Source organism: Salvelinus alpinus, chromosome 4, assembly GCF_045679555.1.
Source record: "Salvelinus alpinus chromosome 4, SLU_Salpinus.1, whole genome shotgun sequence".
Classification (NCBI taxonomy): domain Eukaryota; kingdom Metazoa; phylum Chordata; class Actinopteri; order Salmoniformes; family Salmonidae; genus Salvelinus; species Salvelinus alpinus.
The window spans coordinates 71956906-71982186 of record NC_092089.1 but is presented as its reverse complement, the minus strand read 5'-3'; the positions used below and the strand labels follow the sequence as shown (position 1 = coordinate 71982186).

General features: G+C 42.9%; 1 protein-coding gene across 1 annotated transcript; it reads right to left on the bottom strand.

The window, feature by feature from the left end:
• Nucleotides 1-116: 116 nt before the first annotated feature.
• LOC139574372 (beta-1,4-galactosyltransferase 1-like) lies at nucleotides 117-20359 on the bottom strand. Its single transcript, XM_071398887.1, has 6 exons — nucleotides 19424-20359; nucleotides 17912-18147; nucleotides 7395-7582; nucleotides 5336-5458; nucleotides 3506-3610; nucleotides 117-2861 (listed from the first exon to the last, which is right to left on the bottom strand). The coding sequence occupies exons 1-6, from the start codon at nucleotides 19719-19721 to the stop codon at nucleotides 2729-2731; spliced, it is 1083 nt and encodes a 360-aa protein (XP_071254988.1). The 5' UTR covers nucleotides 19722-20359; the 3' UTR covers nucleotides 117-2728.
• Between the last annotated feature and the right edge of the window lie 4922 nt (nucleotides 20360-25281).

Below are 25281 nucleotides of genomic sequence, written 5' to 3'. Positions count from 1 at the left end.
ACAGTTTCCCAGGCACAGATTAATGTTCTCAATTGAGACTTCATTCATTCCAGGGCTTGATCTGTGTCATGGAAACCACCCCAAGTCTTCGACCCATGATAATGAATGAGAAGACGTTAACTTAAATATTTAATTACCTAAACAGATTTTTTTTTTTAAATCGACACCAAAACATTGCTGCAAGTCAGTATACATTTTTGAATGAAAATGTGAAGAGCCAGCAAAAGATTTACAAAGACACGCATTTGTAGAAATCACAAGCATACACATACATGCACACATTGAATCATAATGGAAAACATGAAGAGAAAAACAGCGTGATGAAGCCTTGCAGATTAGCCAGCTAACTTTTGTAAAACAAACTAAATTCACACTTGACATACAAAATGCTGGCTCTCAATAAAGGCAATTGTCTATGGGGAGGTACACAACTTGGCTTTAGCCAACCTATAAAGACCTTAGTTTTCAACCCTGAAAGAGCCTTTGGGTGGATTGATAAAATTTTATAAAAATTGTATGCATTGCACATAATGCATCCCTGCATGCAAGGCATCTCCCATGTCTTTAGAGCGTTTGTGTGTGGCTACCAGACAGAGTGAGGTGGTATGTGGTGATGAGGCCTTTAAGATATACTCAAGGAGGCAACCACTCCAAATTTAGAGTATAGAAATGTGTTGCATAGAGCTGACAATCTTCTAGTCGCCATGATTGTACATTGTGCTCATTCTATATAAAGGATTTCTATACGCAACGGTCCACCATAGTTGAATAAGCCCACGATATTGGGTTTCCTGGCCAAGCCCATAAGGCTTACAGCTTGAAGAGGAACCCAGTGACATCATGACCATTCTCTACTTTACAGTGGAAACTATAGGCTGCGCGCGCGTGTGTGTGTGTGTGTGTGTGTGTGTGTATACATAAGGCTTGGCTGCTTCATTGGAACATTCACTACAGAATGTACAGTAGGCAGCCAACTATTGTCCAGTATCTGGGAAAACACTTTTGGGAAACAGCTGGGGAATTACTGACTATGCTTCAGAGCTTAATGTACACTCATCCCTCCTACTAAATGGTCCAAGGTCCAGTACTGTCTCTAAAGTTGAGGTCAGTAACCGAATGGTCACTGGTTGGAATCCCCAAGCCAAATACGTGAAAACTCTGTCAATGTGCATTTTAACAAGGCCCTTAACCCTCATTGCTCCTGTAAGTCAGTGTCTGCTAAATGACTAAAATGTCAATATAAAAATGTTGACCAATTAATTTATATTTTCAAGTTTATTTAGGTAAGGCAGAAATGGCAGTCATTTTATAGATTCTCCAGACACCAGCACTGATATAATTAAGAAGCAGTCAGGAGAGAAATGGCAAACATGTAAGCCTAAGTATGGACAGCACAATTATTCTGTTCCATCCAGTCAGAAATCTCAATGGCCTTTTTTCTCAAGATTGAGTTACTAACTTTACTTGTGCAACGTCATGCCCCATAGCTCACAAGCTTGAGTCATTTTCACTGTATATGAGGATCTATAATGTACCTGTGAGGAAGACATGGTGACCGTCCAGTTTAAGAACATGCGGATGTCTTTAAGGGTATTGATTACTACGTATTGAGGATGCAAAATGCTTGTTTTTCTAACCCTCACACTTCCTTAGACATACACGGACTACAAGAGGATCCTTTTCAGCATAGAACCCACTCTCTTAGACCAACACAAAAAAAGAACCCACTCTCTTAGACCAACACAAAAAAAGTAGAACGCCAGTCACTCGTAACAGACAACAGCATGGTAGCATTTTACCTCAGGGCACACACACACACACAACACCACCAGGCAAATACATTCAGGTACCTATTTTCCACCAGGGAGAGGCCTCCTTAGAGGCTACCTGGAATGGTGCTCTTCACAGGGAAGGGAGCTTCAGCGGAGACACTTTCAAGATAGTTCAAATACCCTTAAGGACCCCTTCTCTAATATAACTATCATGGGATTGGGACTTTTAAACAACCTATTTTTGGAGTTCTAGGCCCTTTGATGCTCCATCAAAAGGCTGTGAACGCATCCAAAAGTACAACAAATCTTAAGATCATTGTTTGGTTGCCTTTGAAAAAAAATAAAAAATAAAGTGACTTGGTTTGTTATTGAACTTCAAATTGTAGAGTTCCATCTTTGGCCTGAGCACTTGGCATTGAATGGGTTGCAACCCTGCTCGATCAGCAAAGGAATAGCAATAAATCTCCCAAAAGTAACAGAAAACTACAATGATGCCAAAACGACAACATCAACAGTACTAGAAAGAAATAGACATACAACAAAATTAATTAAGAGTCCCCGATGCATAGGACAATCAATGACTCATTTTACAACCACCCCTCAAGACAAAATGGCTCACAAAGGACTTTGTCGCAGCAGCAATCTTCAAAAAGAGAGAGAGTGGAGTACGTACAAGCCCAATAGGAAACCAACAGTGTGTCAATGTACTGAATGTCAACGGTCATTCCTGGTGTCAATGATTTATGGATCCTATGAAGAAAAAGCTGGAATCCCAGTTCAATTCACCATCGGATGTGCAAAGGCCGAAAATAAAGGGAACGTTTGTTTGCTGATCAGATCAGTCATTCTCTATAGTCCAAAGAGTCCAAGGCATATCATTATTTATAATGTCAAGGCACATTTGGTTACCGCATCCACCACAGGTTGTCAAGGCTGTTCATGTTTTATTGGTTCTCTCAGTCTTTTTTCCCCACGTCCACAGTAATTTTGGTGTATAATTGATCCTTCTCCACTTTGACCACTTTGTACGACAGGGTTTTTATGCCGTCTTTGTTCATCGTCTCCCTGGTGTGGGCGATGCGGTCGAACCTGGAACCAAAAACAACAGTTCAACCACAATTCAATATCGTGGTTTAGGAACCATGTCTTTTGTTTAAGGTGTAGCCTATGGCAAACATCTCTTTTGGATTTCACAACAACCGTCACTTGATTAAACATAAAACTACATGACAATCAAACAAATCAAAGTGCTAATGTAATATCTACATAGTGATTTCAATAGAGATTAAGGATTAAGTGGCTTATCACTGCGGCTTCGCGTGATAATAAACACATTGCACGCCAATGTTTTCCCAGACTTTTATATTCTATTAAGTTTGCGTCGGTATGGAGAAGAATGTCCAAGTTCAGAAAGTCAGCCAGCGTTCGTGAGAAATGACGTCAAGGGGAACAGTAGCGAGTGAACGGATCCTTGTGTGGAGAAGGAAAGGAGAGCCTGGGGAGGGTTCACCTATTGTTCCATCTCTTCTGCTCTCCTTTACAGATCTGACAGAGCTGGATAGGTGAAAGCAATATAGCTGAAACTAGGTGGACCAAACGCGTACTCCTATCAAATCCAGTTTGGCTATATTCATGTGAAAGGAAGTGAATGAAGACAGAGGCCGTACCATTATAGATTGAAATACCGCCCCTGAGCATAGTGCAGGAGTACTGTTCACAAGGGGGAACCTCACCTCTGAGGGTTGTCTTCGTTCCCACCGTCCCGGTTGTGGCGGATCATCCTGCATTTCCCCACGGCTCCGCTGGGCCGCGAGATGGTCATCCCCCTGGAGCTCAGCCTGTTAAAAGACAGCAGCAACATGCGTCAGAACCCCCGTCTAACTAAAACACTGGACCGCAGTTGCAAAAAAGTTTAACTCCAAGGAGAAAATCTGCACCTTTTTTTACACTAGTGAAATAAACAAAAACTGGGCAATTAAAATTCGGATAGACGTGAAAGGGAGTAAAACAAGTTCTTTGATTTTCATTCAGTCTCTGGAAGAGATGCAAATTGGCCTTGCTTATTACATAACAAGTCACATTTGTGTAGCTGGGTTCAGCGATACAGCTACAAAAGCTTCCCGAACGCCGTGAATAACATTGATCGTCTCTGGAAACGTCCAGTCTGCCAGTTTACAGTTTCACAATCAAAATGGATGAGGTGAATTATAAACCAACCCCTACGAAGACCTACGAAAAGCAGAAGAGACAAAAACACCGTGCGCTGTTGGGCATTCACCAAAGTGTGGAGTTGTTCTTTAATTCAGTTTGCCTGGTCTATAGAGCAAGTATAGGGTTACATATGCCTAAAAGAAACAGGTTAACAAGGCACAGTATATGTTTTGTAGAGCTAATTTAATGCCAAATCCAGCAAAGCTTGGATCACACTACTGATCAAAACTGGCTCTGGAACAGGAGATACTGTAAATTAAGTTAAACAAAGAAAAACATACAAAGTACCAGGAGTTGGAACTGGTTCAGGGAACGAAACCGAAAAACAGAATTTTTCAAGGAACAGAAACGGGAAGAAAGTGATGAATACTGTTATTTTAAAAGCATGTTAACCAGTTAACGTTATTTTACGTTCCAGAAAAAAAGCTAAGCGCTAAATCTTTGCCAGTGTTTAGGCTACCTGCGATGCCTAGGCTAATGTACTGACGTTACAAGTGAGATTCAGAAGATGGAGATTTTTAATTCGCTAGAGAAAACTAGCATTGAAGTTAATCCATTTAAGGATACTTTAGGCATAGTTATCACATTGAATTTAACTACAAAAAGGTAGTGGTGCTGCTCTGCTCAAGCTTGTGAGCTAGCTAGCTAAAAGGACATTCAAAGTTCCTCCATAGAAGCCGCTCCTCCTTGGTATAATTCTGTGGACCCAACTCAGATAATGCCTGTCATAAGATGCCCAGTGCTTCAAGCCTCCTCAACCCTCTCTCCCCCCATCTGTGTCCTGAGCCATAGGCTACACTTGTCTGTCAATCACACATGTAAACAACTAGCTTGCCTGCTCTAGCCACACTGATTGGTGAACTAATTTAATAAGTTAAATGTTTTCACAGGTTAAGGGAACGATATAAACCGGTAATCATTTTTGGTTCGAACCGGTTCAGAACTGTATTTTTGTTCGTTGGAACAGAACAAAAATATTTATGGTTCCAATCCCTGCAAAGTACCCGATTAGTCTTATTTCAGGAAAGGTCAGACTGTGTCTGAAGGAGCCATAACTCTTTTAACACATTAACATTTCCTTCAAGAGCAAATGGTGGTAGTGGCATAAAAAGGCACCCTCGGGGACAAGTTGGAACAATGCTGACGAGTGACAAGAACTAGGCCTATGTTACTATGTGATGGGGCTTCGACATTGAACAAGAAAACCGTTTAATGTGTAACCTTGGCTAACACTTTACCCAATAAATATGAATGATTTGGAGTCGTATTTCTTGCTGTCCTGCTGCTGACTTTTACATGGAGTCCTAATACGCCACAGACGTTAGTCTGAGAGTGGGTGCGCGGACTCTGACCTGTTGAAAATGTCGTCGTCCTCCCCTCCCCAGCCCCAGTAGTTGTTGGGGAAGCCGTTGATCTTGAGGAACTGCTCCTTGCTCATTGACGACACGCCGCCAAAATACTGGTTGTACGGCAACCTGAGAGAAAGCGAGAGAGAGAGAGCGGGAGAGAGAAAGATAAATAAATACATAGTGATACTTAGAGTTTAAACAGCTCTCAAATGAAGGGGTCAGGGACTTGGGGCCCGACAGAAATTGCAGTCAGTGGTTGTGTTCCAAGAAAGAAGTATATGCCTAGAAGATGCGGTGCTGCAGAAAAACCCTCTTCGCGTCACTGCCTTCTGTAAGTTACATGCTGGCTCTCTGTACACTGTGTACTATAGGGCCACGTGTAGCTGAGAGCCTGAGGCTCCCTGGATTAGCCCTGCCTCATTTTCTTGTTGATTTTGGACACGCTACGAATTATCCTTGGCTATAATGCAATTCTTTAAATCCCATGGCTAACATTGGAAAGGTCGTCACAATTAAGAAAATCGAATGAAAAAAACAAACATTCATCCATTGTGGGATTTAGTCACCGAACAAGGGGAGCTTGGCGTCTCTCCTTGAGCTGGACTTTCCTGCCCAAATCCTGCTGGATATTGCATCCGGATGCTCTGTGAGCTGCATGCCCCTAGAGGAACATGACACAGTGACAGGACACAAGCTGTTGTGTGTCCAACACAGGGAGGAATTTGGTTACAGGACGCCCATAAAAGCCCAGTTAGAAGCTGAGAGACCTGTTCTATGACCTGTACACAGGGCGCACTCTGCCCTATGATGTCACATCTGGGAGCAGCTTAATTTACTAATCGAAATCTTAAAATCAGAAGCAGACAACGGAGGTAAACTGACTGTAGATCAGCGCCTAGGCAAGCATAAGCCCTACAGCTGTGTAGGCCCAGAGCTGTGTATCAGAAGAGAAGCTCCCAAATCCCTTCATCAAACACAAAGAAAGCCTGTAGCCTCACAAGAGCCCTTCCCTGTCTGATGTGTTACACATGTAGAGCAACAGCTAAACCAACTGGAGTTTGCGCTACAGGTCACTGGACGCCACAAAGCAGAAAACAGTTCAAAACCGTGCGATACACACAGCATTGCCACCTAAGGCTAAAATGATTAGCATTTAAGCCATTGTGACAGCTGACCTTTGAAGCCAGTACTGCTCATGTGAGCATGTTGTAAGTCTATAGGCAGGCTATTCAACACACGACTCGAGGCAATTAAAGTCCCAGCAGCTAATGGGGATCCATAATAAATACAAATGAGCAACAGTTTACTACTAGTGTAGCTAGATTGAGGGCCTAAATCAAATGACATGTCAAGCTCTTTCCAACACCGCCTATTGTGTTAGCGATCTAAATGCTTGCTTGTCTTACCGACAGAGGTAAGGAGAAACAAGCCTTTGTGCATTTAATAGGGAGAAACTAAATAATATGTTATTCCTTTGGCATGTGATACTTTACACATAGCCTAATCTTTCTAGCCTAATTCTTGGCTAATCTTTTACAGAACCTGGTTAGGATCAGTCACGTGATCAATAAGGAAGAAGGCAATCATTACCAACCATAAAATATCCTTTATAATTACATCCCCACCCCATGGGGAATGTGGAGGTCAATCACTAAAACCCAGTGAAGGGCTTGGTTTGAAATGCCCACAGCAAACACCTATAGACAGCTACTGAGGTAAAGACAGGCAGAACCAGAAATTCAACAACAAAACAAAAAGACAAAAGTCAATTTTCAATAGGCAAAATCAAGCAAAGTCTACCGTTAGCTCTCTGTAACCGCAGTGGTAATTCAGCAGCAAATTGTTTGAAGTGAGTGACACGGATAGAACAACATTGAATCCACAGGTGCTCTTTAGGCTTTTATGTGGCCACTCCTACTAAATGAGCTCAGTGTGTGTGTGCCTTTGACAATGTGAATGCACATTTGTGTCTGTCCTATGTCTGTGCAGTGGACTGAGGAGAGGCCGAAAATGCCGTGGACTGGGGAGAATGCCTGGTCATCTGTTGGAGGGGTTGACTTACCTGAAGCCAAACTTGTCCATGGAGACAGACAGGTGCCTGGGCTGGCTGAAGCACTTGTAGGTGTTGCGGTCATCCATGGGGATGAGGTCCACATCGCTGAAAACAAAGCAGCCATAGTCGTACTCCTTCAGGGCCTCTGTGTAGCCAACGTTGAGGAGCTTGGCGCGGTTAAAGATCTCATCACCGTCCTAGAGATTGAATGGAGAGAATATGGGTTTGGAATTGGAAGGTGAATCGTGTAAAACTAAATAGTTATTTGTGATGGTCTAGACAGGAGTGAGCAACTCTGGTCCTCATTGTTTGGCCACCCATGTCGAATTGGACTAAAGTGTACACCAGAACCAAGGCTAAACTAAACCATCCAGGGGGCTATCTATTATAATGTGATTGGGAATACAAAAACGTGTCAGAGACTGAGCACTAAATGCTACAAACATCCTACACTGAAGTTTGGAGAGAAAAGTACCAGACTTGTGTAGCTAGTTGGTTTGGACAACTAAAAAACATTGGTGTATAGAGTACAGGACTTTGAGCCGTTGGTCTTTGATGACGTTGTGTAGGCATCTTCTTGTTTGCTGGAAAACATGCGTTTACCCTTAATATCAAGAGTGCGTGCACATACAAACTTGAAATTCATATTCTGTGTTGCTGATGCAGGGTCATCAAAGCTTTGCAGGCCCAGCTCTTTGTGGCTTCATGTAGCTGTTACACTAGGTCTTTTCAAGTGTGTATATCAACAGATTCGAATACAATTTAATAGTGCTAAAAACATGTCAGTGGCATTTTAGGAGCTTATGGATCGTGACCGCTTTATGTAGAGTGAATGTAACTAGAGACAGAATTCTAATGGGAAGGAGAGATTTTTCTAAGGTGTAGGATAATTATTATGACTCAAAAACAAAGGAATGCTGATGGACATGGATAGATAAATCTGGGAGACAACCATTTCCCATTTTGAAACTTAAAGCAGTATCGAGTTTCAGCAATTCTCGTCTTATAATCATTGCCCTAGCTTAATGAAAATGGGACAAAATATCCTTAAATTGGGGGATTGAATGACAGAATATCATATTGTAGTCTGTACAGGCTTTTACACTTAATCCTCTGTTAAGCCAACATATTCTAGGCTGGCATGTCATCCACTATTTGTTGGGTGGGTATTTTTATTCTCTTTTTGTGTTCTCTGGCTGCATACATGGTCAGTTACCAGGGATAATGTACGTCAGTGTCCTGGGATGATTCTCTGTGCGGTGTCCTTTGGCTAAAAAAACAGGAGCATCATGTTCTTTGTCAATGTGCCTTCAATGTGGGCAGTGTGACTTTCAAAATGGACACGTCTCATATATCACTGGCTTTATCTGATGGTCCTCCTGAAAAAGTTCAGCTTGAATACCCATAGAACCAAAATTGTCTAAAATACTCAAATGGAGGTAGACGAAACCTAACAACATGCAATCGAAACAAGGACTGAGGTTCTCAAATTAAAGAATAGTGTGGCTAGTGTTTTAATTAAAACATGTATTTTTATTTTTAAAACGACAACAATTAATCTAAAAAGAACAGGAAAATGAGGAAGAGGGTCTGGATGCCAAAAAGCAGCGAGGTTCAAGTCATCTGAAGAGGTGTTCCAACCCTTGGACAATTGATTCAATGTTCAGTAGTGTTCTCTGCTGATGCACTTCCCCGTCAGTCACATGTCACACATTGTGGTGATATGAGACAGACATGTACACTGATTGAAATAAACGTATTGACATCTGCTACGGTCTGAAATAAATATCCGCTAAAGAGGTCTGTGAGTGTGTTTATGGGAGTGAGTTTGTGTTTTTTTCTTCCACCAAGTGATGCATCCCTCTCTCCTCCAGGGCATGACAGCTTCAATGGAATACAGGATGTGGATCATTTGCAAAGACGGAAACAAGCAAGTGAAGAAGACAGCATGAGACTAAAATAGATCTCTAATTCAATGAGATAGAGAGAAAATAATCCCATATTACCAGTAGAACCCCTCAGCCCATGGGATCACGCAATTGGCCAGAGCAAGCAGGGGACCGGTCTCACCTCTTCCAGCGACCACAGCCATTGGCCAGATACGCCTGACATGCAAAAGGACGGCGGTTTGAGCAAGGGGCCAGGGAAAGGAGGAAATAAAACAAGGGAGGAAAAGATAGGAAAGGCTAGGAGAAATAGGAGAGAAGAGAGAAACAGAAAGACTGAGTAGAATTTCAATAAAGACCCCATAATTGTGTTTAACAGCATTGAACAGCCCTCTAGCAATAGCTAGGCCTGTCTTGACTATGGAAAAAATCAGATTGGCCCATTAGTATAAAAGCAGCCATTAAAGCTACTTTTCTTTACAGTGGACACCAATTTGCTACCTGTGCAGGAGACTGGAGTGGAGTATCCTCAACAAACAAAAAATAAGGTTATATGCTCAAATAGAACCATGTATTTACTGCGTATAGCCTAGGTGTGGCGTTCACCCTACAACATGCTGGTTTGCCACACTTTACCTGTTAGTGGGTGGGAGGCAACAGACTCATGTCCTGGCATGAGACCTGAAAGAGAAATAAGTTATGCCTTCAAGCTGAAACCCAGTACTGGCCTCGCAAGTGCCAATACCCCTACATCTGCAAAGAATCATGTCCTTAAAATGGACCATTGAACTACACCGAACTGATACGCATTTTTATCAAATAGGAATAGATTTAATCTACAACATGGCTCTGTACGCTAGTATTAACTTTGGTTGTCAATAAAATGTTCAAAAGTTACTTTGCTTTAACCCAGACAGTGTTGATGACTTGAAGGATATTGAGAAGAATGGATATCGTTATCCTACGTTAAGGTCAGCCTTTGCGTGAAATGGGATTAGGTGACCCAATAACTACTACATTTTCACCTTGTCAACTCTGGGCTCTGCAGTGGCATTCATACTAGTTTCTCCTTTTGCCAGATTGATTTCCAAATATACTCGAGGCCAACTTTAGTATTCCCATAAATCAGTAAATCCCCACACCTGTGAAAATTCCATCTAACTATTTACAGCATCACCACACACACACAAAACGAGTTTCTGCCCATTTGTCTGTGGCCTCATGTTTAGAGATTTCTACAAATGGGGAGATAGTCAGTGAGAGATGGAGACAGAACCTTATTTTAGGCAGGAAAGCCCTCACTTCATGAAACCAAAGTGTTTTAGGTGGCACCACTCAGGCTAATGATTGCCATTGATAATGACCAACACTGGCCAGTTTGTAGCTAGGCTATTTGTCAAAACAGAGTAGCCAACTTGTTGTGGCACTAAGTGCTTATCATGATCACTAGTCATCGGCAGGCATACAAATGATGTGATGTCTATGGTCAACTTGTCCGTTTTCATCAAAGGTTTTAGATACACCAAATGGCCAAAAGTATGTGGACACCCCTTCAAATTAGTGGATTTTGCTATTTCAGCCACACCCGTTGCTGACAGGTGTATAAAATGGAGTACACAACCATACAATTTCCATAGACAAACTTTGGCAGTAGAATGGCCTTACTGAAGTTCTCAGTGACTTTCAACGTGGCATCGTCATAGGATGCCACCTTTCCAACAAGTCAGTTCGTAAAATTTCTGCCCAGCTAGAGCTTCCCCGGTCAACTGTAAGTGCTGTTATTGTGAAGTGGAAACATCTAGGAGCAACAATGGCTCAGCCGTGAAGTGGTAGGCCACACAAGCTCACCGAACAGGACCGCTGAGTGCTGATGCGCGAAAAAATGTATTGTTTTCTGTTGCAACACTCACTACCAAGTTACAAACTGCCTGGAAGCAGCATCAGCACAAGTACTGTTCGCCAGGAGCTTCATGAAATGGGTTTCCATGACCGAGCAGCCACACTCATGCCTAAGATCACCATGCGCAATGCTAAGCTTCAGCTTGAGGGGTGTAAAGCTCACTTCCATTGGACTCTGGAGCAGTGGAAATGTGTTCTCTGGAGTGATGAATCACACGTCACCATCTGGCAGCCCGACGAACAAATCTGGGTTTGGCAGATGCCAGGCGAACGCTACCTGCACCAATGCCAACTGTAAAGTTTGGTGGGAGGAGGAATAATGGTCTAGTGCTGTTTTTCATGGTTCGGGCTAGGCCCCTTAGTTCCAGTGAAGGGAAATCTTAATGCTACAGCATACAATACCATTCTAGACGATTCTGTGCCTGTAACTTAGAGGCAATAGTTTGGGAAAAGCCCTTTCCCGTTTCATCATGACAATGCCCCCGTGCACAGAGTGAGGTCCATACAAAAGTGGTTTGTTGAGATCGGTGTGGAAGAACTTGACTGGCCTGCACAGAGCCCTGACCTCAACCCCATCGAACACCTTTGGGATGAATTGGAACGCCGACTGCGAGTCAGGCTTAATCGCCCAACATCAGTGCCCGACCTCACTAATGTTATTGTGGCTGAATGGAAGCAAGTCCCCGCAGCAATGTTCCAACATCCAGTGGAAAGCCTTCCCAGAAGAGTGGGGGCTGTTATAGCAGCAAAGGGGGAGGGGGGAACCAATGCCTATGATTTTGGAATTAGATGTTCGACAAGCAGGTTTCCACATACTTTTGGTCAAGTAGCGTAAGAACATGCACCGCTAAACAATAAAATTGGCCTACTTGATTGCAATAAAAAGCCCAAATAAAGCCTACTGATCATTTTTACATCTGGAAAAGACAGGACATTTTGTACCCAGGCCAGGTTGCCCAAATGTTGTGCATTCACATTTAAGTACAACCCTTGTTGAATTCTTCTATTAGTTATCTGTAACCAACACTATACACTTTGAATACATAAAAAGGCTTTCCTTTAATAAAGGATCTTGATGAAAAGAAACAGGAATGTGTGAGGATAAAAAGAGCATTCCAGACAGGACTGTTCTCTCAGGTCTTTAAAGTGACAGAGATAGCCCCGTCTGAAAGCCACTGTCTATTTTGTGCCACGTCCATTGGTGTTCAGTGCTAGTTTGACGATAGAGAGCATGAGTCTCTTGGTTGTGCAAACACCATGAATAAATAAAGGAAATTGCTGATGGACAAAGAACAGACGCAGAGACAAATGCTGGCACTATGTTGCCAGATCTGATTTCTTCCCCATAGATGGGAACACAAAGGATTAGGCCTACTGCGAATTGTAGGAGTTCTTTAAAGAAGGAAGGGAGGCAAGAGTTATTTGGACACTAGCCTACTTTTTCCTCTTGACTAAAGCAAGGAATTCCTTTATGGAAAACAGACATTTGGGCAATTCCACAGTAACGGAATTACACCGAGACTCCGATTTCTCCACTTTAAAATGTATGCCAAACAACAACCATTCATTTCAAAGTTCAACAAACCATACAACTCTATGCGCAATGACTACTTTGAACAATTTAAACAGTAAAAAGTTTTAGAACACCTACTCATTCAAGGGACTCTTTATTTTTTTACTATTTTCTACATTCTAGAACAATAGTGAAGACCTCAAAACTATGAAACACATATAGAATCATGTAATAACCCAAAAAACTTTAAACAAATCAAAATATATTTGAGATTCTTCCAATTGCCACCCTTTGCCTTGATGACAGCTTTGCACACTCTTGGCATTCTCTCAACCAGCTTCATGAGGTAGTCACCTGGAATGCATTTCAATTAACAGGTGGGCCTTTTTTAAATTTAACTAGGCAAGTCAGTTATTAAGAACAAATTCTTTACAATGATGGCCTACACCGGCCAAACCCGGAGAGTTGCAAAGAAAAACTTTGACTTTAACCTCCCCACGTCTACCTTTGACTCATTCCTCTCTGCCTCCTTCTTTCCACTCCTCTCCTCTTTTGACCTCACCCTCTCACCTTCCCCCCCTACTCACAAGGCAGGCAATACGCTTGACCTCATCTTTACTAGATGCTGTTCTTCCACTAACCTCATTGCAACTCCCCTCCAAGTCTCCGACCACTACCTTGTATCCTTTTCCCTCTCGCTCTCATCCATCACTTCCCACACTCGGATGGTATCGCGCCGTCCCAACCTTCGCTCTCTCTCCCCCGCTACTCTCTCCTCCATCACTTCCCACACTGCCCCTACTCGGATGGTATCGCGCCGTCCCAACCTTCGCTCTCTCTCCCCCGCTACTCTCTCCTCTTCCATCCTATCATCTCTTCCCTCTGCTCAAACCTTCTCCAACCTATCTCCTGATTCTGCCTCCTCAACCCTCCTCTCCTCCCTTTCTGCATCCTTTGACTCTCTATGTCCCCTATCCTCCAGGCCGGCTCGGTCCTCCCCTCCTGCTCCGTGGCTCGACGACTCATTGCGAGCTCACAGAACAGGGCTCCGGGCAGCCGAGCGGAAATGGAGGAAAACTCGCCTCCCTGCGGACCTGGCATCCTTTCACTCCCTCCTCTCTACATTTTCCTCTTCTGTCTCTGCTGCTAAAGCCACTTTCTACCACTCTAAATTCCAAGCATCTGCCTCTAACCCTAGGAAGCTCTTTGCCACCTTCTCCTCCCTCCTGAATCCTCCTCCCCCTCCTCCCCCCTCCTCCCTCTCTGCAGATGACTTCGTCAACCATTTTGAAAAGAAGGTCGACGACATCCGATCCTCGTTTGCTAAGTCAAACGACACCGCTGGTTCTGCTCACACTGCCCTACCCTGTGCTCTGACCTCTTTCTCCCCTCTCTCTCCAGATGAAATCTCGCGTCTTGTGACGGCCGGCCGCCCAACAACCTGCCCGCTTGACCCTATCCCCTCCTCTCTTCTCCAGACCATTTCCGGAGACCTTCTCCCTTACCTCACCTCGCTCATCAACTCATCCTTGACCGCTGGCTACGTCCCTTCCGTCTTCAAGAGAGCGAGAGTTGCACCCCTGCTGAAAAAACCTACACTCGATCCCTCCGATGTCAACAACTACAGACCAGTATCCCTTCTTTCTTTTCTCTCCAAAACTCTCGAACGTGCCGTCCTTGGCCAGCTCTCCCGCTATCTCTCTCAGAATGACCTTCTTGATCCAAATCAGTCAGGTTTCAAGACTAGTCATTCAACTGAGACTGCTCTTCTCTGTATCACGGAGGCGCTCCGCACTGCTAAAGCTAACTCTCTCTCCTCTGCTCTCATCCTCCTAGACCTATCGGCTGCCTTCGATACTGTGAACCATCAGATCCTCCTCTCCACCCTCTCCGAGTTGGGCATCTCCGGCGCGGCCCACGCTTGGATTGCGTCCTACCTGACAGGTCGCTCCTACCAGGTGGCGTGGCGAGAATCTGTCTCCTCACCACGTGCTCTCACCACTGGTGTCCCCCAGGGCTCTGTTCTAGGCCCTCTCCTATTCTCGCTATACACCAAGTCACTTGGCTCTGTCATAACCTCACATGGTCTCTCCTATCATTGCTATGCAGACGACACACAATTAATCTTCTCCTTTCCCCCTTCTGATGACCAGGTGGCGAATCGCATCTCTGCATGTCTGGCAGACATATCAGTGTGGATGACGGACCACCACCTCAAGCTGAACCTCGGCAAGACGGAGCTGCTCTTCCTCCCGGGGAAGGACTGCCCGTTCCATGATCTCGCCATCACGGTTGACAACTCCATTGTGTCCTCCTCCCAGAGCGCTAAGAACCTTGGCGTGATCCTGGACAACACCCTGTCGTTCTCAACTAACATCAAGGCGGTGGCCCGTTCCTGTAGGTTCATGCTCTACAACATCCGCAGAGTACGACCCTGCCTCACACAGGAAGCGGCGCAGGTCCTAATCCAGGCACTTGTCATCTCCCGTCTGGATTACTGCAACTCGCTGTTGGCTGGGCTCCCTGCCTGTGCCATTAAACCCCTACAACTCATCCAGAACGCCGCAGCCCGTCTGGTGTTCAACCTTCCCAAGTTCTCTCACGTCACCCCGCTCCTCCGCTCTCTCCACTGGCTTCCAGTTGAAGCTCGCATCCGCTACAAGACCATGGTGCTTGCCTACGGAGCTGTGAGGGGAACGGCACCTCAGTACCTTCAGGCTCTGATCAGGCCCTACACCCAAACAAGGGCACTGCGTTCATCCACCTCTGGCCTGCTCGCCTCCCTACCACTGAGGAAGTACAGTTCCCGCTCAGCCCAGTCAAAACTGTTCGCTGCTCTGGCACCCCAATGGTGGAACAAACTCCCTCACGACGCCAGGACAGCGGAGTCAATCACCACCTTCCGGAGACACCTGAAACCCCACCTCTTCAAGGAATACCTAGGATAGGATAAAGTAATCCTTCTGACCCCCCCCCCCCCCTTAAAAGATTTAGATGCACTATTGTAAAGTGGTTGTTCCACTGGATGTCATAAGGTGAATGCACCAATTTGTAAGTCGCTCGGATAAGAGCGTCTGCTAAATGACTTAAATGTAATGTAAATGTAAAAAGACATATCTCAGACTGGCCAATAAAAAGATTAAGAAGGGCAAAAGAACAGACACTGGACAGAGGAACTCTGCCTAGAAGGCCAGCATCCCGGAGTTGCCTCTTCACTGTTGACGTTGAGACTGGTGTTTTGCGGGTACTATTTAATGAAGCTGCCAGTTGAGGACTTGTGAGGCATTCATTTCTCAAACTAGACACTAATGTACTTGTCCTCTTACTCAGATGTGCAACGGGGCCTCCTGCTCCTCTTTCTATTCTGCTTAGAGACAGTTTGCGCTGTTCTGTGAAGGGAGTAGTACGAGATCTTCAGTTTTTGGGGCAATTTCTCGCATGGAATAGCCTTCATGATAGACTGACGAGTTTTGGAAGAAAGTATTGTTTCTGGCCATTTTGAGCCTGTAATCAAACCCACAAATGCTGATGCGCCAGATACTCAACTAGCCTAAAGGCCAGTTTTATTGCTTCTTTAAATCAGGACAACAGTTTTCAGCTGTGCTAACATAAGTGCAAAAGGGTTTTCTAATAGCCTCTAGCCTTTTAAAATTATAAACTTGGATTAGCTAACACAACGTGCAATTGGAACACAGGAGTGATGGTTGCTGATAATGGGCCTCTGTACGCCTATGTAGATATTCCATTAAAAAATAAGCCGTTTCCAGCTACAATAGTAATTTACCATTTACAACACTGTATTTCTGATCAATTTGATGTTATTTTAAAATGGACAAAAAAAAAAGTGCTTTTCTTTCAAAAACAAGGACATTTCTAAGTGACGCCATCTTTTGAACAGTAGTGTATATTTACTGGAAAGAAAGTTTGGCAACAGAATTACGATCAAATCTCCCTCAGTTTTATTGTTACCAAACTTTGTATCTGCACAGTTTTTCCCTATCAATGTGTTTTTGTAAAATTTTCTGTGAAAAGTATTGAAAGTGTAGTCCTTGTGCATAGAGTTGTATTTTATGTTAAACCTTAAAAATCTGAGTCTCAGCGTAAACCGTTACCATGTAATTGCCCATATGTCTCTGTCACAGAAGAGTTACTCCACAAGAAAACAAATCTACCAGTACATCTCTCAACTAGTCACTTGGCAACTGCCATTACAGCCTGTCATTTGGGAGCTTGATGCCCTTTTCTTTTGACATAGCCTAGGCTAACACGTAAAAAACAAACCCAAATCAAATACGGCAAAAGTACCTGTACTTGTGGTTTACCGTACCAGTAAACTCTAGCTATCCTATATTTGAAATATAGAGACCACCTTTGTTGGTTTCATGCATTAAAACCACCTAATTAAAAAGGGGCACTCCCTGCACTAAGATTTGCTCACTGGTTAAAATCTTACTACTTGTCCCACTACGAGTGATTAATGATTTTTGAAGTCGGTTTGATTATTTTAAAAATAACGTATAATTTTTTGTTTTGTTTAAATGTTACATTAAAAGCACTATGCATTATGTGGGCTGAATGCTGTAACACAAAACAATTAATACAAGTCCTATGATAGTAGTGACTGCCCATTACTGTTTACTAACCATTAATTCACATTACTTCAGTAATATGTTTCAGTCGTGTATACTACATTTGTTTTATTTGATGACTTTATTTTTTCATTCCAAGTCACCATCTCATCTCTATAGAGCTGCTGCTTATGCTGTCTGACAAAAATCACTATACTGTAGTTCTTCAAAGTAAAAAAGGCATACCTTTAAGACAGCTGAATACCAAGTACCAATTACTTAGATCATGCATTTTAAGGCAGTGATACCTTGCAAAAAAACATCTACTCTTTATATCACCTCACAATCGTGCATGGTTCTCTCTTCCATAGCAGTCGTAAAAGAAACAGACCGGACAAGTAGATGCGCAATGGATTATGGTCATTGTAGTTAATTACCATGTTTTATGCGCTAAACTATGTAGAATATTGGCCTGTTGGAAACAACAACTGCCTACTACATTGCACAGTTCAGGCTCGATTTGATTTATCTCTAGAGAAACTGTGCGATGTTCGCATTGAGCTCACAGAAAAAACAAACAAAATGGAATTCCAATAATCGCTCAGCACTACCAACTACTCCACACAGACAGAGGGCAGACAGGGGCCGGGAAGGACTCACCTGGTTGATAACGTAGATGCCGTAGTCCAGCTGCTGGCGCTGAAGGATGGGATGGAGGTAGTACAGCCAGAACTTGAGGTGCTCGTCGCGGTTGCGGAAAGGGATGATGATAGCCACCTTCTGGAGGGCCACACAGTCTTTGGGCTTGAAGCGCCCCCCATTCTGAAGATTGGGGTTCTCCTTCCTTACCACATCAAGGCTGACTGGGTTAGAGAACTCAATTCGCAGTGGGCCCACTGGATGAGAACGGGAGAGAAGGGAAGTCTTATACAATTTTGTCAGGGCTCTATCTACAACAGCCCTGATAACTGATGATTTCAGTAGAGCCAATGGAAATAGCATGTAAAATCTGTTAATATTGTAGGCCTAATATACTATTGTAAGAAAATCCAGCCTAGTTCTCCAATCTCCTGCGACTGCCTTTTCTGCTGACAATAACCTCTCAGCTGTTTTATTATTAAACACAATAGTGTGGCTCCTATATGCCAGTGGCTTACACAAGTAGCAACAGTAGGTCAAATTACAAAAGCCATACAAAAAATAACAAAAGGTTAAACTGCAAATATGATGTAGTGAACTTATTGTATTGTTTTCTGTAATGTGACCTGGAGGTTGATGTTCCTAGACTGCATTGCTTTTCAATTCAATCTCCAAGTCAGCTGAGGGGAGAATGTGCACACCACTTTAATCCACCGATTCCCACCTGTGGAGCAGTCAGGGTTTTGTGGCAGAGGGACAGATCAGCTCGGGGCACAGCTGCATAAACCATTTTTTTTTTTTTAAACCTGAGCTAAGAGAGAAGGCCACTGAACAACAACAAACCTTTGTGGAAACAAGCAAAGCTGCTCATTCAAGAGCACTATACTATGCATTAATAATGTAAGTGTAACCGGTGTGAAATGGCTAGCTAGTTAGCGGGGTGCGCGCTAATAGGGTTTCAATCGGAGATGTCACTCGCTCTGAGACCTTGAAGTAGTTTTTGTGGAGCGATGGGTAACCGTGCTTCGAGGGTGACTGTTGTCGATGTGTGCAGAGGGTCCCTGGTTCGAGCCCAGGTAGGGGCGAGGAGAGGGACGGAAGCAAAACTGTAACATAAGGGTGTGGGCGTGTGGCCATAGATATACCTATTGTATGAATAAGTGAAATACCAAACCCTAGAGGCTAAGGAAGGGGTCATAAAATAACTAAGACATCGACTGGTGGCTAACTGGTTATACTTGGCGCTTGTAGGTTGCATTAAGATACAGATTAAAGCGACATATGTATGGCAAGCTCTACCCATTCATCATCAGAGCAGATGAATGAATGACTGTGTCCGATTTACATGGCCAACAACTTTTGTTTGCTGATAAAAACCACTTTTGGCAAGACTACCAACCAGGCATCATATGACTATAAAACGTACCAGTGAGTCTACAGCATACGTCAGAAATATTGATTATGCAATGTTGATTAAATATTAGTTGCCATCGACTCGTTATTAGTTTTGGCAACACATTCATAGCTACTTACCAAGCAGTGGCGAAGTGTCAAGACATTTTACAAGTTCTTTGGTGAATGTAGATGTCACGTTGTCTACAGAAAAGCGATTCGTTTCAACCACGTCAGGTTTGGTGTCCTTTGATGTAGTTTGGTCATGCTTTTTCGCTGTGTGTGCTTGCTGATTTTGTGCAAAAGAAAATGGAATATCTAACGACCTCACGTAAAAAATGAATGTGACCGAAATATGGAGAAAACAAAGAATGACGACCAATTTGCAAGTTCTATGGAGAACACTGAAATTCACAGTTGAATCCCGCATCATTAGCATGCTATGCTAAATCAGCTGCTGTAGCTAGTTAAATTGATAAACAAATCTAAAGTAGGTAACGTTGACGTTACAAAGTTGCAACACCATACCCAATTTCCACTGACGTCACTGTCAACTAGCTACCATTAGATAATTTGCTAGCTAGATGCTAACGGTACAATTGTTCATTTTCGCTCGAGACAACTTCAAGAAAAAGTTGTATCCTTCAGCTTGCTTGTACTTTAGTCGTATTTCGTATAAGAAATTTGTTATTTTGTTGTAAAAGCCTCCCTAAAGTTAATACCAGCCATCACTACTAACTGTCCCAAATTACTTAAAACTATTTAGCTAGCTATATCAGGTGTTATCGCTAGGTAAACTAACAGCAGCAAGTCCGAGATGAGATTCTCCAAATGATTCGTTTCCCGTTGTGTTGGCCAACTTGACTTCAACTAAACTCAAAACACACATATCCGATGGTATAATGCTAGTGTAATTAAAATATTAGCGTCCACGATTAAAGAAGTAACGTCAGAGTTGTACAATTTGGAAAAAAACTACGTAATCCCTCAGCCATTTCCTTGTGGAGACCCCAACAGAAATTCGTGGCTGGTTCAAGTGACATCTTCCATGTGAACTGCAGCAGAAAGGAAGGAGTCTGCCCTACGAAGAACTTCTTCTTCTTCGACAAGGTTTAACGGCGGTTCGCATCCAATATGTTGCATTACCGCCACCTACTAGATAAACAAAATACCCTACTATAACACTACACTCACAAAAAATTCTAAAATCAAATAAAAATAACACCACCCTACTCCACTATTTAAATATATTTAGTCCTAACTCATGCCAACAACCTGAAAGGATGGAACATCACCACTTAACAGACCCTGTAACTCTTCTGATGTCAAGTCTTGCACACCCAAATAGCTCTCTGCAGCTGCCACCACAACCTACATTTTCTGTGACTTATGTTCCATCCCTGTAGCACAGTTGATAACCATTGCTATAAATGCTAAAGATCCCTTTGTACTGGTACAGATCTACTACTCACACCACTCCTCTTAGGATCCCTCCTCCTTGACCCATCTTCCTCTACTTTCTTCACTGCCTCAGCATATGACAACTTCTGCACTACTCTCACCCTGGAAGCCTCAACCTGCCTCTCTCACACGGGACATTTCTGAACCCCAGCACCATGGGAACCCCGACAATTAACACATACCACTACTTTCCCTCATGCTACACATTCCTTTGTCTCATGCCCTTCTGCACACTTCTCACACCTAGGAACCTCCCTCCTACACACTGCTGCCACATGCCCATAAGCTTGACACCTGTAACAATGTAACGTATTCGGCACAAAAGCTCATACAGTATAACTTATATATCCTCACATCACTTTGTCGGGCAAAGACTCAACATCAAAACTCAAAAGAACAGACAATGACTTCAGTTTCACCTCTGGCCACCCTGTCTGCGTCGCACCAAACGACGAGCATCACAAACACCGGGAATCTTCCTCTTCAGTTGGTCAACTTTTACATTTACTGCTACCGCAGTAATCACTCCTTTCAATGGCGCCCTTTTCTTGAGAGCGAAACAATTCACATTTCGTGCCCCATTCGTTTAAGACAGAGCTCCTTCTCCCTCTGACCAGCAGAAACACAAACAATTATCACAAGACCACTTCTGGTTACCCTCACCGATTCCACAGTACCCAACTCTGTTTTCACCCACCCCGAAACCATAAATGGATCAGCCAAAAACTTCACTCCTACTGTCACAGACTCATCTTTATCCTGACCCTCTGTGCAAGCCTCGGGCTCCGAGAACTTCACCACACCTACCACCTCTGATATTTTGCCCTCATTCACTTCCATTTCTCCTCCTGTCTTCAGCTCACTCCGCTTACACTTTCTACCATTCTTCTTTAACAAACCATTCTTCTTTAACAAACCATCTCCCTTTTTCTGCTATTTTTAACCGACTCAAGCTCACCATCTTCCTCCCGCTCTCTCTTAAACCTCCTCTGCCTATTCCAAGTATACATCTCCTTATGATAATACTGAACTTCTCCTGACATACATCTTGTTCTTGCTTTCTCAAGGGATGTCATATAACCAGTTATCACAATCTCCGTACAATCAGCGCAAACCCCTCGGGATGTAGCGCTCAACAGTGCATCCAACTTATAATGCATCTGCTTCGTCTTGAGGATATTCTTTATCAAAAGCTACCGCGACACTTTTCAATTTCAAACTAGCGCACTCTCAGGGTCCATTCACTGCCTGCAACTCTGCTCAAGCTCCCTCACGACGGACCCTTATGAAGAACCGAGTTTGCGTACAGTTACATGACATTACGCCTATTCTGTTGCAAAAGATTTTTCACCAGAAACCGTTTACTCCAAAAGGAAAACGTTTTGTAACGAAAACGAGTTTCTATTGAACAAATAATTTAGGTCCCTCCCCATTTCGTTCCGCTTGCTTCGTTTGCTTCCGTTTGATTATTAAACGCTAAACGGTTTCAGTTACAAGACGTAATGAATACACCCCAAGCAATAAAGTGCTGGTAGTAGTTATATCTTCTATGATATGCTTGTAAATGTTAATGGTTGGATTTCCTTTATATATACACTGACCAACTGAAGTTGGTCTTTCTAAACTTTTTTCTTTGTTTGACAGATGGAAATAAAATAAAACTATGAAATTCAATTGTCATTGTAAATAAATAACAACATGTGGTAGAAAGTTATGAAACTGTTTATTTAGGGTATCTTTGGTTTTATATTATTGTTCCTTTTAATATGAAACATTCAGTCTGTTAGTAACAATGATTTCAAATGGAAGACTAAATTAAGAGCAGGCTTTATTTCATTGGACAATGAGATCAAGGCATATGTGACCTCCATTGATAGAATTAATCAACTGCAAAAAATGTTTTGATCAAATCTGCATTAAAATTATATTGTCTGAGACAGATATTTCACCGGATGTATAAATGTGAAGTATCCTCTTAGCGTTTCGACTCACTAACGTTACCAAATGTGATAGTGAGAGGAAGCCCAGTGGCCGGCAGTGGGAGAAGATGGAACGAGATGGATTTTGTTCGACATTCTGCTAATTTTCTCATCGATAAAACATTTGATCTCAATACAGTTTTCTATTCCCAAAACTATAACCTGTTACGAACAGAGTGCACTAAGTTTTGTAGACTTAATATATGCTAGAACGCACCAATAGGATCTCTCTAGCTCGAGCTTGGCTCTGCCCACCTCTTGTTTGTTCTGCCCACTGACTAATTTGTTTCGATTTGAAACGACAGTCTGTGGTTCATCTTGGTTTAATTATAACAATCTTTGTTAAAATGTTGATTGAGGCAGTGTACCGATGTCAAATATAATATACAAGCGCCACCCCGTGGCGGACGGCGATTCGTTGTGATACATTGTGTCCATGATAATTATGTTTCTCTTGAATATTGTGTTAGCGAGAATGTTTTTTTTTTAAATGTTTTTTTATTTGATCATGACCAGCTGGTGTGTGTCAATTACATTTTTTACAGGCAAACTCCCCCAAGGTAACTACCTATGCTTCTGGTGTAATTCATGACCTGGAGGCCTTGAGTTGTTTATAACACTTTCATCAAGCTGAAAAGCTGTCTCTATTTGCAACAGACCCATGACTATACAGTTGCAAGGAACAAATTTCACAAGTGAGGGCACGTGTATGCCCAGACTAGAGCCTGCTTCCTGGCATGCTCCAAAAGACTTTGGACACAACCATGGACCCAACAGACCAAAGTTAGTTTTTGTGCAGCAGTACACTGTGGACTGGAGAATGCAGTCTGTGTGGGTTGCTCTCATGTTATATTTTTTATTTTGCATTTAGGCCTGGTAGATCCTCTGCTGAAACATTCCCCACATACAGAGGTCACACAGAAGGATGGGCATGCCTTGAACCATCCCATCCAGTTATTATATTATATTGGTGTGGACAGAATTCAATCAAACCTGCATTGTGGGATTTATGCAATAGCTCTTTCCCCATGGTCAGTGTGGGTTTTCCCCAGTATACCTGGTAATAAAACACGGAAACAGGAAGATTAAGCAATTTTTTCCCCTTACACTGATCTAATAACTACACATTCTGTATGTATATATTACACATCATGTATACAATGTTTCAGGACTGTTTTGGGGAAATAACCAGGCCAGCCAACTCAGGTATGGTGAATTAAATCATGAGACCATCTGATTATGTGGCATTATCAGGGTGCTGGAGCTGTCAACTGTTTGTTGTGAAGCCGACAATGTGAAGATTTAAAACACTAATGAATTATGCATAAATCGTTGTACTTTGACTTGTGAAATGTTCTTTATATTTAATTATAATGTTACATTCGTGATTGTATTATTGGGAATGATGTGTATAGCTGTAGACATTGTATGTAGCCCAATATGTACTCTTAAGGAGCCTACCGTTACTCCTTAAGGTCCAAGGATTTAACATATTATTTTCAGAGGTAGACTGGCTCTGGCAGCCAAAAAAGCCAAATACTCCATCTAAACGTTAATTTTTTATTTATTTTATTTCACCTTTATTTAACCAGGTAGGCAAGTTGAGAACAAGTTCTCATTTACAACTGCGACCTGGCCAAGATAAAACAAAGCAGTTCGACACATATAACAACACAGAGTTACACATGGAGTAAAACAAACATACAGTCAATAATACAGTAGAAAAATAAGTCTATATACAATGTGAGCAAATGAGGTGAGATAAGGTTAGGTAAAGGCAATAAATAGGCCATTGTGGCGAAGTAAATACAATATAGCATTTAAAACACTGGAATGGTAGATTTGACAGTAGATGAGTGTGCAAAGTAGAAATACTGGGGTGCAAAGGAGCAAAATAAATAAATAAATAAATACAGTAGGGGAAGAGGTAGTTGTTTGGGCTATTTATAGATGGGCTATGTACAGGTGCAGTGATCTGTGAGCTGCTCTGACAGCTGGTGCTTAAAGCTAGTGAGGGAGATAAGTGTTTCCAGTTTCAGAAATTTTTGTAGTTCGTTCCAGTCATTGGCAGCAGAGAACTGGAAGTAGAGGCGTCCAAAGGAGGAATTGGCTTTGGGGGTGACAAGTGAGATATACCTGCTGGAACGCGTGCTACGGGTAGGTGCAGCTATGGTGACCAGCGAGCAGAGATAAGGCGGGACTTTACCTAGCAGGGTCTTGTAGATGACCAGGAGCCAGTGGGTTTGGCGACGAGTATGAAGCGAGGGCCAGCCAACGAGAGCGTACAGGTCGCAGTGGTGGGTAGCATATGGGGCTTTGGTGACAAAACGGATGGCACTGTATCCAATTTGTTGAGTAGGGTGTTGGGGGCTATTTTGTAAATGACATCGCCAAAGTCGAGGATCGGTAAGATGGTCAGTTTTACGAGGGTATGTTTGGCAGCATGAGTGAAGGATGCTTTGTTGCGAAATAGGAAGCCAATTCTAGATTTAACTTTAGCTTGGAGATGTTTTATGTGAGTCTGGAAGGAGAGTTTACAGTCTAACCAGACACCTAGGT